The 14,781-nt window shown below is 38.1% G+C and overlaps 1 protein-coding gene across 4 annotated transcripts in view; it reads left to right on the top strand.

The window, feature by feature from the left end:
• TLCD4 (TLC domain containing 4) overlaps positions 1-12,496 on the top strand; it is a 103,860-nt gene extending 91,364 nt beyond the window's left edge. For all 4 annotated transcript variants that reach the window (XM_058716481.1, XM_058716479.1, XM_058716480.1 and 1 more), the window contains one exon: positions 6,601-12,496. In XM_058716481.1, the coding sequence (XP_058572464.1) occupies positions 6,601-6,919 (319 nt within the window). In that variant the 3' untranslated portion in view covers positions 6,920-12,496. The remainder of the gene's footprint in view (positions 1-6,600) is intronic.
• The last annotated feature ends 2,285 nt before the right edge of the window (positions 12,497-14,781 follow it).

The following is a 14,781-nucleotide window of genomic DNA, read 5'->3' as shown; positions in this document are numbered from 1 at the left end:
CATTTAAATGATAAAGTTGAGTGTCTAGAATTGAAGCATAAGATAAGGAAGACTACATATAATGAAGGAATAGTTTAGAAAGGGAAGGAGAGCCAAAATAATATTGGGGTGTGGGGCAACTTCTCTAAAATTAAGTTCCTGAACCCCTAAAATTTCAGGATTAATATTAAATACCAGTGTTTACATGCCTGAAAGAATTACATTTGCAACCAGGATATAACCAGGGTCAGCTCACTGCCCAGTCTCTGTGTAGAGTCCCAGAAACAGTACAGCATCCAAAACCTTTTTGGAGTTTTTCCAAGGATGTCAACAAAGATCGTTTGTTACTCACAGAAACACTTCTTAAAATTCTCTTCGCTCCTCTTGAACTCACAATATCTCCGAGACCCTGCAGTTTTCCCAAGGCTCATTCAAACTTCTGATCCTTAACTCCCAACTCCAGAAACTCCCCGAACCATTGCTGTGTGGAGGGATTAATTCTATGATCCCATCCTCTTTCCTCACGTTTTTTCTTTCTCTCTCTGCAAAGAACCTTCCTGCTCTTTCCAGATGTGAATTACACCAAATAATACCTTGTTTTTACATGATTTGTAGTTAGTACCACACTCTGCACAGTTAATTCCCAGGACTTAATTAAAAGGTTCAATTTTCTTTAGAAGGGCAGTGGAGGAAGAAGTGCTAAATGACCAAAGACAGATTTTTCTCTGTGGGGTTGGGTGAAGATTATAAACGCCTACAATTTGCTATCTTTTCTGTACACCTGTCTTAGTAATAACTGTGGATGGTGGGTAAAAGAGTGTTTTCCCTCTGTTCTTTCTTCTCACGTGCATGTCTTCCTTCTTCTTCCTGCCCGTTTCCCTTTCAGCTTCAATACATATGTTCACAAACTGTTAGCCTTTATTTGATGGAATGAAAGTGTGTTCGAATTAGGGAAGAAGTAGATGCCAACAAAATAAGTGGTCCTTCTGATGTGAGAGAGGAAGATAAGAGTATATAAATATTATTTCACCTTGTATTAATATATGAGCTCTTCCCTTTAAAAGAGACTGACTTAAAGACCAGGCACTAGTCACATGGAAAAATTGGCAGACGATGAATATGGTTGGTGATTGCATAGTAAAGCTAAAGGACAAATTCCATAAGTCTGGATTTTTACATAATCACCCTTCCACACAATCAAAAATTTGGAAAGTACACGAAGTGCTTGGAGAACAGGAAGTAGTCTGGACCAAATATAGGACTTATGAAAAGAGAAAAGGCTAGAATCAAGGGAGACCAGTTAGGTCAATGTAGTCATCGAGGTAAGACATACTGAGGACCAAAAATTATAATGGCAGCAGCGGGAATGGAATGAATCAGGAAGGGATAAGGAAGACTTTTAGCAAATAAAATAGACAGGGCTTGGTTACAGACTGTGGAAATAGTCTAGGGTGACTGCAAGTTTCTGATTTGGATGACTAAGTCATTGGTGACACCATTGTTGAAGATTGGGAAGATCAGTAGGTATAAACTTCCAGTTATAAAATGAGTGGGGATGTAAGGTACAGTGTGGGGAATACAATCAATAATGTATCAGCTTTGTATGACGACAAACGTTAACTAGACTTACTGTGGTGATCAATTCTGGTGTATACAAATGTGGAACCACTATGTTGTATACCTGAAACTAATATACTATGTTATGTCAACTATACTTCAGTTTCATCAATCAATAAAATCTACAAACCACGCACGCACACACACATGCACACGCATTTTTCACAGAAAGACCTGAATTTGAACAAAGAAAAAGCAGACATTGGGATGCTTGTGACACACGAACACACAAACTGTACTGAAAAGATGGCCCCTGCACTCTTTCTAGTCTTATCTAGCTGTCTGAAATATGGCCATTTAATTATACAAAACAATTTTGTATGGCTCAGTGTTATATGAAAGCTTGCTTGTGCAAATTCCTTAATTTTTATATTAGAATGGCATTTATTCATGAAAATAAAAATGTTTCCATGTATCAAAAACAAACAAATGATTGGGAGGGTCAGAAGAGAAACAGGCAGTTTTTGTGGTGGTGGTAATGTAGAGGAGGGGTTGCCAGGCAGGGAGTAAGGTATTGATTCTTGGCATGTTGAGTTTTAGGCATATTTGAGAATTTGTGATTTGTAAATGCTCACCAAAAATTAGGTGAAAATGTTCAACAGTAACTTAGAAATATGCAACTACAAGTAGTCTGTGTGAGAGAACTTGAAGTCAAAGATTTGTGCTAGGGTGGTGAGCCTCTGAGAGTGGATGAAATGACCTTGGTAGCACATATAGAAGGGAATGGTGTTTGGGAGACACACATATTTAAAAAATTTTTTTGTTTAATGTGTATATTTTGAGACAGGGAGAGACAGAGCACAAGCAGGGGAGGGGCAGAGAGAGAGGGAGACAGGATCCAAAGCAGGCTCCAGGCTCTGAGCTGTCAGCACAGAGCCCAGTATGGCTCTAACTCACGAATCATAAGATCATGACCTGAGCTGAAGTCAGACGCTTAACTGACTGAGCCACCCATGCGCCCCTGGGGGCACACATATTTAAGGGACAGGCAGAAGAAGTGGAGACTGAGAAGTGTGATTATAGGGAATGAAGAGGAAATAGTATCATGGAAGTCAGGAGAGACGGAAGTGTGATGGTTGGCAGTGTCATATGCTATAGAAAGGCCACCTGAGATGAAGGCTAAGATGAGCCCACTGTCTTGGGCCTGGGGAAGCCGCTGGTGACCAGTTCCTTTGCAGGGGAATGTGATCGTATTGTACTGGGCTGTGAAGTATCACAAAAATGTCTGTGAATATACTGTTGACTTCTCTTTCAAAAAGTTGATAGGGAAGACAAGCAGAGGAGAGACTTTTGGATTAGAATTGAGCATGTTGGTGAGAAAGAAGAAAGGATCGATCTAGATGGAACAGAGGAAGGGGAGAATTGATGGACTAAAGTCCCAGAAGGTGGAGTGGGGTCCTGAGCATGGCAAAGAAGTATACATCTGAGTATAAAGGTAAAGGTGCCCAAAAAGAAGTTTCGAGACCCTGAGGTCAGAGTTTGGGGAATTCATGCTTGATGGAACCTTAATACCTCAGTAGTTAGAAGAGGCCAGTTCCTCTGCAGGGACTAAGAGGTAGAAAGGAATGAGGAAGAGAAGTGACTTGAGTGGTGACACAGAGGTTGGAAGCACTTTATGGAGAGTGTAGAGTTAAGTAAAGGGACTAAAGCAAACTTGAGAATTCAACAGAAGCCCAGCTCTCTTTAAATTATAGTTGTGCCTGCCATTTCCCTTAATATCCATATGGGTGAGGAGGGGCACCTGGCTGGCTCAGTCAGTTAAATGTCCAACTTCGGCTCAGGTCATGATCTCACAGTTTGTGGGTCCGAGCCCTGCGTTTGGCTCTGTGCTGACAGCCCAGAGCCTGGAACCTGCTTCAGATTCTCTCTCAGCCCCTCCCCTGCTCATGCTCTGACCGTCCTTCTCTCAAAAATAAACATTTAAAAAAATATATGTGGGTGAGGAATAGTTATTTATTGAGTTCTTAATACGGCAGGGGGAGATTCTTACTGTGTGTCGTAACAGCTTCCTAGCAGAAAGGAGGTCCTGTCGTCGTCCCCAGGTTTGTAGAGCTAGACCTGAGGCATAGAGGTCAATAACAGGAAAGCCCGTGCAGGCGTTAAGTGGCAGAGGCAGGCTCTGAGCCCCGGCAGCCTGTCTGCAGAGCACAGCACCCACCTGCGGTGTACGTGACGTGCCTGGGAAAGCTGGTGTGATGAGCTTTTGGAGGTAGGCAACAAGGGTGGGATGGGTGAAGTGGCAAGAGACCTGAGGGTGCTGATAGGTCTTCTGAAGCCAACCAAGGTCAGGGAGGTAGGAACGGAAGTAATCAAAGTCTGAAGGCTGATACTGAGGGACTTGAGAGTCAGGAGGTCAAAGAATGGCTTTAGGTGGAAATGGGCAAAGTGAAATGTGGGATGCTAAGGGTTGTGATGACAGAGGTCATTTGAGTGATCCCAAGGCCACCGTATAGTCGAAGAGGTGAATGGCTGAGGGTAACGGGAAATCCTTGGAGTAGAGGAGACTGTAGGATGGAAGATCTGGATTAGAACAAAAGATTTTGACTTGACTGCTTCAGTGACGCTTTTCCCATTTGTGATATTTTATTAATTTGACCATTGCTGCCTAAATAGTTTCTCTTTTAATTGCCTTGAATAATTGAGCTTCTCTCTTGTCACCCCACGTACACTTAGAAATTGTAACATACCTCTTATCCTACCAATTACTCCTACTTGATCTTTTGATCTCTCTTAGTAAAATATTTTAAGGTTTTCTTAACTGTTAAACTTTAGCTACCGAGGTTGAGCAGTTTCTAGCTTAGTCGTAACTAATTCAGCCAAGTTAAATATTAAGATACATGGACATATTTTACTATAGTTACAACTTAATCTCTAAAATAATGAGGTAAAATTAGGCAAGATCTTTTTTTTAAGGAGAAAAAAGTAGAATAGAGAAAGTACTGCAATTTTAAAAAGAAGCTTTATTTAAGAATAATTTTAGGGGTGCCTGGGTGGCTCATTTGTTAAGCGTCCGACTTCAGCTCAGGTCGTGATCTCACGGTTCATGAGTTCGAGCTCCATGTCGGGCTCTGTGCTGACAACTCAGAGCCCTGGAGCCTGCTTCAGATTCTGTGTCTCCCCCTCTCTCTGCCCCTCCCCTGTTCGTGCTTGGTCTCTCAAAAATGAACAAACATTGAAAAAAATTAAAATAAAAAAATAATTTTAGACGTCTCCAAAAGTTGCAAGGATGTTACAGAAGGTTCCCAAAGACTCCTCTCTGTTGTGATGGTTTCTCAGACTTTGGTTGTTTTTTGAGGAGTCCCGGTCAGGTGTTTTGCAGAGTAGTTCTCAATTTGGATTTGTCTCATGTTTTCCTCATCATTAGACTCGGGTTATGGGTTTTTGGAGGAAGACTGTGGAAGTAAAGTGCCATTCTCACGACGGCGTGCCAGGCCTGAACACTATAAACATGACTTATCACTGTTGATGTTCACCTTGGTCACCTGGCTGAAGTAGAGTTTGTCACATTTCTGTTTTAAAGTTACTCTTACTACATCACCTGCCTTCTATACTGAACTCTGGAAGGGAGTCCCTGTGAATAGCAGTGGGGAGTTATGTTTCAACTCGTTGAGGTTACAATATCTACATAAATCATTTGAAATTATTCTGTACAGGATATTTATCTTTTCTCCTCCAATCATTAATTCCTTCATTTGTTTATATTACTATGGATCCATGAATATTTATTTTACATCAGGTTTTTTTTTTAAATCCAAAACCACATTATTTATTCATTGTTTAGTTTGTTCAGAATGTTACAGCTTTTGCCATTGAATTCTTTCACTTGGCTTCTGTGGCCCTTTGATATAACCTTATCATTTTGCTTTTGAGCACTTTCTTACTTTCTGGTAGTAAAAAATATTCTAGATCCATATTGTATGTATGTTTGCATTCATTTTTTTGTGTGGACATAAATCAGTTGGGAAAAGTACCTAAGAGTGTGATTGCTGGGTTGCATGCTATGAATATGTTTAGCATTGTAACTGCCATATTGTTTTCCGAAGTGGCTTTACCATTTTATTCTCACCAGCAATGCTTGAGGGTTCCTGTTGTTCCATATCCTTGCCAGCAATCGGGATTTTCAGATTTTGGGATCTTAATTATGTTTATAAATATGCAGTAGTATCTCATTGTTTTAATTTACAGTTTTCTAATGACCAATGATGTTGAACATCTTATCATATTCTTATTTTCCTTTTGTGTATCTTCCCTGATGAGGTGTTTAAGGTCTTTGGCCCATGTTTTAATTGGGTTGTTGCCTTATGGTTGAGTTGTAAGTGTTCTTTTCATACATTGGGTATATTATCCTGTATGTATTTTGAAATATTCTCTTCCAGTGTATGGGTGACTTTCACAGAGCAAGTTTTTAACTTTAGTAAAGTCCAACTTATCAACATTTTTTTCCCACGGTTTATGCTTTTGGTGTTATATCTAAAGTACTATCGCCAAACCTCAGATCATGCAGATTTTTTTCTGGGTTTTCTTCTAGAAGTTTCATAGTTTTTCATTTTACATTTATGTCTGTGGTTCATTTTGAGTTATTTTTTGTGCAAAGTGTGAGGTCTCTGTGTAGGTTCATCTTTCTGCATCTGAACATCCATTTGTTCCAGCTGTTTGTTGGAAAAATGATCCTTTCTCCATTGAATTACCTTTACACCATAGCCAAAAGTCAGCTCAGTATATTTCTGTGGGTCTATTTCCAAGCTAACACTGTTGATCTTTCACCAATGCCATGCTGTCTTGATAACTGTAGCTTTATATAGCAAGTCAGTCTTGAAAGTGGGTAGTATGAGTCTGCCAACTTTCTTCCTTTTCGGTATTGTGTTGGCTATTCTAGGCCCTTTGCCTCTCCATATAAATCTTAGGGGGGATGTTCACTGAATTTTGAAAACTGGAAACTAAAATTAAAATGGTTAATCCTCAGCGATGCAGAGTAAATGTGATGCTTTTAAAAATTTTTTCCAGGTGGTTCTTTGAAGCTCTGAAGTATCCTAAGTTTTCCAAGGCTAACGTCATCAATGGAATTCTCATGACAGTGGTGTTCTTCATCGTGCGGATTGTCTCGATGCCTCCTTTTTATAGCTACATTTATTCTGTGTTAGGAACAGAAGCCTACATAAGGCTTGGATTTTTAACCCAATGCTCCTGGATCTCTACTTGTATTGTTTTGGATGTGATGAATGTCATGTGGATGATCAAAATTACAAAAGGTTGCGTCAAAGTCATCTCTCTCATCAGACAAGAGAAAGCCAAAAGTAGTCTTCAGAATGGAAAACTTGACTAAAAGTTGGCTATTGATAAGCATACTTTATTACTACCCGCATTATATCTACTGATAGGATGAATTCTCGGCATGTTCTTGTGCTTCTTATTAATTATACTTGTTATCGAGGGTTTCAGTGCTTTCTTTTTTTTTAACCTTTAGAAAAGAGAAACTAAAACTTAGCTTTTAGTCCAAAATTTCGTTTCTGATTTTCTTCTGCATTATAAGCATGGATAAAATCTTAAAGGTTCAAATAAAAAAATTATAAATATAGTGGCGAATCGTTCCAGAAATCTGTTAACCTGCATTGGTATTTTTCTCTGTGAAAAGATGACTATTCTAATTTGATGCGCTTGTTTTGTGTCACCAGGTTTTCTGAAAGAATGGAAACTGCTTTTAAATTTGTAAATAGCTCTCAACCTTTCGTTGTACTGCGCTCATTTTGTGCTATGGCTGTCAATACCTGTGGAGGGTTTAATTTCTGAATTGTTGAGCTGTTCTTTTTCTTAGGCTATTAGTAATAATGTATTTTTTTGTTTAGATATTCTATCTTCTATTAATGGTGAAGTATTTTGCTTGCTTTGGGAATATTTAATTAGTTCAGTCATGGAAAATACTTCTTTCATTTTTCGATTTTTCAGACCTCACTTTATTATTTCTATTTTTAACATTTTATCAAAGTACTGCTTTTTTATTTGTAGTAAGGCTTAAGACAGATCTTTCAGAGCTCCTTGAGAGATGAATTCCTCTTTCTAAAAATGCATGTTGTAGATGACTATTTAGGCTAATAAGAGGAATCATTAAGAAAAAAGCTTTAACACTGCTGTCTCGGTTTCCCTGGCACTTTTTCCATGAAAAAAAAATATGATTTCTATTTGCAAAACCTCCCCTAAGTTCAGAACCCAACATCATCAGCACCAAAGTGTTATGCAGTATGTATATATCATGCTCCTAAGGTAGGCCTCTCCTTGATGAGACCAAAACTCTAAAAAATCAGTATTCACATTTTACTCACAGTTCACACCCATGCTTGCTTAGTCAATATTTTGAGTGCTTTGACTTTCTATCTTTCCTAAAGTACAGGGAAAAAAAAATAGATAATTTAATCCAAGTATTCTGATCATCAATATTCTTGTCTTATGCGATAATACATGACTAGGGACTCTGGTTTTTTGTTTTTTGGGTTGTGTGTGTGTGTGTGTGTGTGTGTGTGTGTAAGTATATGTTTGCTTTTTCTTTGATTCTTGCAACCCAAATATAGAATTATATAGTTATCTATTATTGCCTTTATTTTTCTCAAGTACTTGACTTTAATGATTGTTCTTACGTAAGAAAAAAAGAAATTTAACCAGTGACAGATACTTGAATTTAATTGAACCCAAACCAAAAGATCGAATCCACTCAGTTTCTCAGTTGGTAGAAGAATGATTCTCTTTTCATTGTTCATGTTATGATGAATCAACTTTGATTTAATTTGACTTGATTTGATTTGATTTGATTTGATTTGATCTGGCTGTCTAATGCAGATAGAGCCTGATAAGTTTTAGACCATTTAAAGAAGGTGATTGAAATCTCAGTCAGTGAGAAAATCAAATTGATCAGCTTATACTAGGTATACTTATTTTTGAATGACTTAAAGTAATGTAAAGTATAGGTATTTGCTTTTAAAGCTACTGATATTACATTGATAATTTGTTACCAAATTTTGTGCCTTCCACATCATAGGCACTTAAATGTGTATTGGTGGTTTAGAGAGGGTAGGAAAGCACATGGTTTTATCTTGTTCTTTTCTTGCTCTTTTGCAAGAAAACTGACTTTTTAAAAGGAACACATTTATATTAGAAAACTATTTTGGAAATCAATTCCTTTAGAAAGAAGCAAAACTTGAAATAAATATTTTTGACTCTTTGGATATTTCTATAGTTTCTGAACAGATTTTAAACCCACCACAAAATGAAGTCAGTATAAAGCAATATATTGCAATGTATTGTAATATAAAACTCACTGCTCAGTGAGTTTCCATATAGTAGTTTGGGTTTTTATGCTTGCTACTTCATGCTTAAAACTTCATTTTTACTTTCATTGACAGTACTTTTCATCAGTATAGCTGCTCAGTGAGCAAGTGTGTTTAAAATAGCAATGCTTTGAACTAAAGTTTGTCATTCCCTTGGTCAGCAATTCTTATTTTATGCTGGCTGCATGACAGCTAATTCAACATCCAGATTCAATACCCAAAAGTAGAAGCTCCATGTTTCCTCTCACAACGCACATGAAATGGAAGAGACACTGCAAACTGCCGTGCTACTTTAAATCAGATTTTCATAGGAACTATACTTCGCTCTTCTAGGATTGTGTCCACCTACCTAAGATACAAGGCGTTAAAGACAGAACATATCATTTATTAAACGATGAATTTTTCATTTATTAAATGACAAACTTTTGCTAGACATTTTACATATTAAATATTTTGACTACATGGATTAATTTAAATGATTCTATTAGGCATTCTAATATTTAACAACTCTATTAAAATATTTGTAGAACATAAAAGCAAATTGGTATAAATTTTTAAGCAACTCTATTTTTATAGAAAAAGATTAGTGACAACCTGTAACTATAAAGATGTTCTTTGAACATGTAGTAGTCTAAAAAAATAAACGATTCTTACAAAATTTTAGAAATGAATGAAAATCAGCATGCAAGATCATAGATTCTGCATCTGATATTTGGGAGAATTTAAAAATTATGAGTTTGTGTTCATAGAGTTTGCATTCTTGTGTCGAAAATCTTTCTAGTGAGTATTGTTTGCATTTATTTAAAACTCAAAATGGAGTTACATATGAGTAAAAAAAAATAACTCCTGCATAAGTTGTGTCTTGATACCTTATAGTGAGTTAAGATGCAATTTTTATTCCACCTGTTTTATTCCACCTGTTTAGTTTTGTTGTTTCATGGGCTAGCACTGTGTTAAGAGAAATAATAATGTCTTCACCATTCCTAAGGGTGACTGATATACCGTGGATGACCCAGAACTATTGTAAAGGTCTAGTTTTAAAAACTGCCTAGTATATGGGTGTTTGAATCAAATCCTTTTCTAAATTTTAATCTACTTGATTCAATCTTTTGCTAAACTATCAGTTTTTAAATTGGATACTTTCTTTGAGGTGTATCCGGTGTTTGGAGAACCGTCCCTTCACGGGCATGAAGGGCCAGCTTTATGCGTTACACCATTTGTCATCCTGCGTTAGAAACAGTCTTATGGAGATGTCTAGGGGAGAGTTTTAACATTCATGTTCTGTTTTGCTTTTGAGGGAAATAAACATGTTCCAAAAGACACTATTAAAATAAACGTTTGAACAAATTTCTGTTTCTAGGTTACTCTTAACTCCAATACATAAATATACATATGAATTGGCTTATCAGTGGTTTACTCTGTTGCTTGAAATGGAAAAGTCCATGTCATTGTTGACATCATCACTTATATTCATGGAAGACTATGCATTTATATGTTTTGAATTCCAGAAGAAGCAAACTCGTAGAATTTTATCAGAAATGTGGCACAGTGTTTCTCCGCAGTTATGAACCAGCACAGCAGTGAGACCCCTCCTGTGTCTGGAGACCGTGGGCACACGCACAAACCACCCAGCCTTACCCACAGCTGGTTGACGACAGGCACACTAAAGCTACCGAAAGTGAGTTTTGACACGAAACATACGTAGTATGTGTGAGAACAGTGGGAAGCCAGCAGGACCTGGAGTTGGAGACACCACGACTGATTTTCCCTTAAAAGTCATGATGCTCCTCAATCATGTAGAAGTTTCTCTCTGAATCCTCCCAGCCCTTCCATCTCCTCCTCTTAACACCTGACGATTTTATCGGCACCTCCATGTCTTATGCCAACACCTTTCAATGTCAACTCTTGAGGCTTCCCCATGCCCTAAGCTTCCCAGCCTATTGTGGCAAATTTCAAAGTATTCAAGCATGTTCTTCCGGGGCAGGGGGTGGGGGCAAAGCATTACAGTAAGTTTAAGTGGGAATCAGACAAACCATAATTGCTAAGAGGCTATCGGAAGCCATTTAGTACTTAATAACACTTGTTACAAGATGAGACAAGGCTAATGAGACTATAGTTTTATTGAGAAACATCTGTAGTCTCTTTCTTAAACTGACTTAGCAGGAAGAGCTTTAGAATACGTTTCAGCTGGGGAGTCATTGCAGGCATGCACATTATCTAAATGCTCTTCCTTAGACCCTATGACTGGAAGAGGAGGAACTGAGGTGTCTGTGGCAGCGTTACTGAGTCCTGCTCTTTAGTTGACCAAATTTAGTTATGGTCGTGTATCCTTTAAAAACAAGCTGACCAGCAAGTGGATTACTCAGCATATTTTATAAGTGCAACACCCAAGGACTTGAGCCCTGTCCCTTTCCAGCCTAGACTTCCAACTGCCTCTATATAGCCTTGGTAGTAAGTTGTACCTGTATTTGAAGATATTTTGGATAACAATGAAGAACTGAAGGCTAGCTGCTAAAGATTGGGTTGTTTGCGTTGAAAATGTTTACACTGATTCCCTTGAGCAGTAGACAGTTTTGATATCAGGCCCTATATATAAGACCAAAAACAATGAGAAATATTTCTAAATCTTAAAGATAGAAATACAATACCTCTGGCTAAAAACTCGTTAATTATCATCTGTATATGTTTTTCTTTATATCTTTACATAATTCTTTCTGTAATTAAGTGCGCGTTAGGTGTTTGCTGCTTCTTGGTTAATGAAGCCTGAAAATATAACTGTAAATAAAATATGCTATATTTTTTCTGTTTCTTGCTGGTTTGCTTCTAGTGTGGTCATATCTGCTTTTTACTTAAGGAATTTTTGCACAGATAATATTCTCTTACTGACTTGTAACTAGGATGGTTATGAGGTTTTTCTGGTAATTATTAGAATTTGTAAAAATAACCTTTAGACATAGATTTCATTTGAAAAAGTTACTCGAAAATTGCAGCAAATGTGATAGCCATAGTGATATATACAATTTTTTTTCTGGGAATATATACAACATTACTACTTAATTGTTAGAACAATTTTGGAAGTCTTTCAAAATACATTTAACACTTTGAGAACACGCCTTCTAATTTATTTCCATAAGGCTGAATGAAGAACTTTATTTTCTTTACAAAATGTGAGACTTGGTAATTTACACATCAGTGTTCTTCAGATTTATCAGCATTTAAAATAGCAATTTAGTATTCTTTACCTTCGTCTCTGGTTGTGCTTAATTTGGAGGGGATTACTTAATATCTCTAGGTAATTCCCTTAACATTTTCAAATGTTTGTATACTTTATATGTGTGCCAATTTAAGGTATATGCAACTTCTAAGCAATAATCTGCATGTTATACAAGGTTGGCATTCCTTTATCATGACAATTTTATTTGATATGAATTTTAAGAATGTGTATAAAATCAATATCCTATATATAAATCATCCCACCTCCCAAGGAAAACCTTCAGATTTTCTTGTGTTAGAACACTAATGTGGTGCGAAGCTTTGTATTTTGTGAGAGAAAATTAATAAAACCACAGTTATTTAGTGCAAAAGTTCGAGTCTGCAAAGTGTACACTTTAATAGTAATTAATGAATACATTGATGAGAAAAATTACTTTCCTCCAACCCAGTCCTCTCTTCTAGCTCTTGAATCCTAAAGCTCCTATTTATTCTTCACGATGCTTATAGGACTTGTTCACCCTGCTCCCTCCCTTCTCTCCCTGAGGTCCCCGCCTTGGAACAACCCAGAAGGCCCAGCAGACAGCATAGTCATGCTTGTTGATGCAAGGAATGGCGCTATCTAATCAATAGGCTCTTTTAGATTAGGTAAAACTTTGGCAGTTATGTTTTTAATCTCCCTCCCCATGTCCTTTAGGCCTCTCATGCGGTCTCAAGTGTTTTTTGCCAAATGTCTTGGCTGAAATTCCTCCCTTCTCAAATTGCCCCTGGCCTTAATCTTGCATCTTGGTCTGAGAATATCCAGTAGATCAGGAAGCAGAGAGCTAATTGAATAGAATACTGAAGTGGTTTGGCCTTTGGAAAGAGTATCATGAGTCATGCTTCAGAACATGCCTAAAATGTTGTGTCAAGACTGGCAAAGGAACAGCTGAATTTCAAAATTAAAATAGCAGCCACAGCTGTTAGTGGAGATAGGCCACAGGTAAAATTACAAGGACTGAAAACCCCTCGAAGCAAGTGTAAATGGGTGCTCTCTCTCTCACACCTCAGGCGGTCTCAAAGATGAGCCACCCTTTATTTCCTGTTCCTTAGTCTTTACCAAAGTGAACTTACTGCTTTCCCTCCCTGTCATGGGTCTTAGACATGCACAAAATAAGCAAGTTGGCAAATTTGCAATTTCCCCCCATTCTAGTAACTGATAATCTGTTCCTAGATGCTCCTCACCAATCAGACTCTTCGCAGCTGCTTGAGTAGCCCATGGTTGCTTACGGCACAGTGCTCCTAGGCTTGGAGCCTGACTCCCACCTTGGCGAAATAGCCCCTTCCTCTGTTCATCTGCCTCCCACTAAATTCTTCCACGTCTAGTCTTGTCTTCTTACCCAATTATACCACTCCAGAAATTACCCGGGCAGTACTTTCAAAGAGGACTTGTAGGGAGAAATGAAATGTAATATGGATGATGGGCTGCATTTCTAGGGAGTATAAAGTTCAGGGATAGATGGAAATTTGGAAAGAATGACAGAAAAAGAGAGGTAAACTTCAGGAAATAGGAAAAACAAAGTAATAAAATGCTATGCAGGTAAGCTTTGCATTTTGGGTGACACGAACTTCTCAAAAGTGACTACGGTGAAATTCATGTACACGTTACAAGAATTTTTGTCTTTTCTTCATTAAATTGCAATATGAACATTCATTGTATATGCCTTTTTTCCTTCAGAATTTTATTTAAGTCCCAATTAGGTAATATGCAGTGTAATATTGGTTTCTGGTGTAGAATTTAGTGACTCATCACTTCCATACAACACCCAGTGCTCATCACAATTGCCCTCCTTCATCCCCATCACCTATTTCACCCATCCCCCCACCCACCTCCACTCCGGTAACCATCTGGTTTGTTTCTTAAATTCCATTTATGAGTGAAATCCTATGGTATTTGTCTTTGTCTATGCATATACATGCAGGTATGGTGTGTGTGCATGAATCTATCATCTTTCCATCTTAGCAGTGTGTCACCCACTGCTGACAGATGTCTCTTTTTTTCAAATTTTTTTAAACATTTATTTATTTTTTTGAGAGACAGAGTATGAGCGGTAGAGGGGCAGAGAGAGAGGGAGTCACAGATTTGAAAGCAGGCTCCAGGCTCTGAGCTGTCAGCACACAGCCCAACATGGGGCTCGAACTCACGAACGCGAGATCATGACCTGAGCTGAAGTCAGATGCTTAACTGACTGAGCCACCCAGGTGCCCCTGACGGATGTCTCCATGCAGAGGCAGGACTGAGCAGGCATCCCAGTGGAACAGTGATTCTGGTGGACTGCCTGAGCCCACAGCAGACCCCGAGTCCTGGTCTGTTGTAGTTACCAAAAAACCCAACTATGCTCAATGATTAAGCTTTGTGGAATGATTTGTGTTGTCAGGTTCATCATGAGAGGTTTTAGAAGATGAAATGAGCAGTTTCAAAAGTATACTGCGCCGTGGACAGAAAGGATGACTAAATGGATGTGGCACAAGAGGGTAGGATTTTGTTTGAATTGTAAATTGGAAAAGAGCAATGTGCAAAGAGTGAGGTGCCCGAGAGCCTAAGGTACCGGTGAAGAAGTATCTTCATTTCTGAGAGTCTTAGTTTTGTGATCTGTAAAATCATGTTTCAAGTATCTCT

This window comes from Neofelis nebulosa, chromosome 2 (genome assembly GCF_028018385.1).
Source record: "Neofelis nebulosa isolate mNeoNeb1 chromosome 2, mNeoNeb1.pri, whole genome shotgun sequence".
NCBI classification, from domain to species: Eukaryota; Metazoa; Chordata; class Mammalia; order Carnivora; family Felidae; genus Neofelis; species Neofelis nebulosa.
This window is presented reverse-complemented; position numbering and strand designations above follow the sequence as displayed.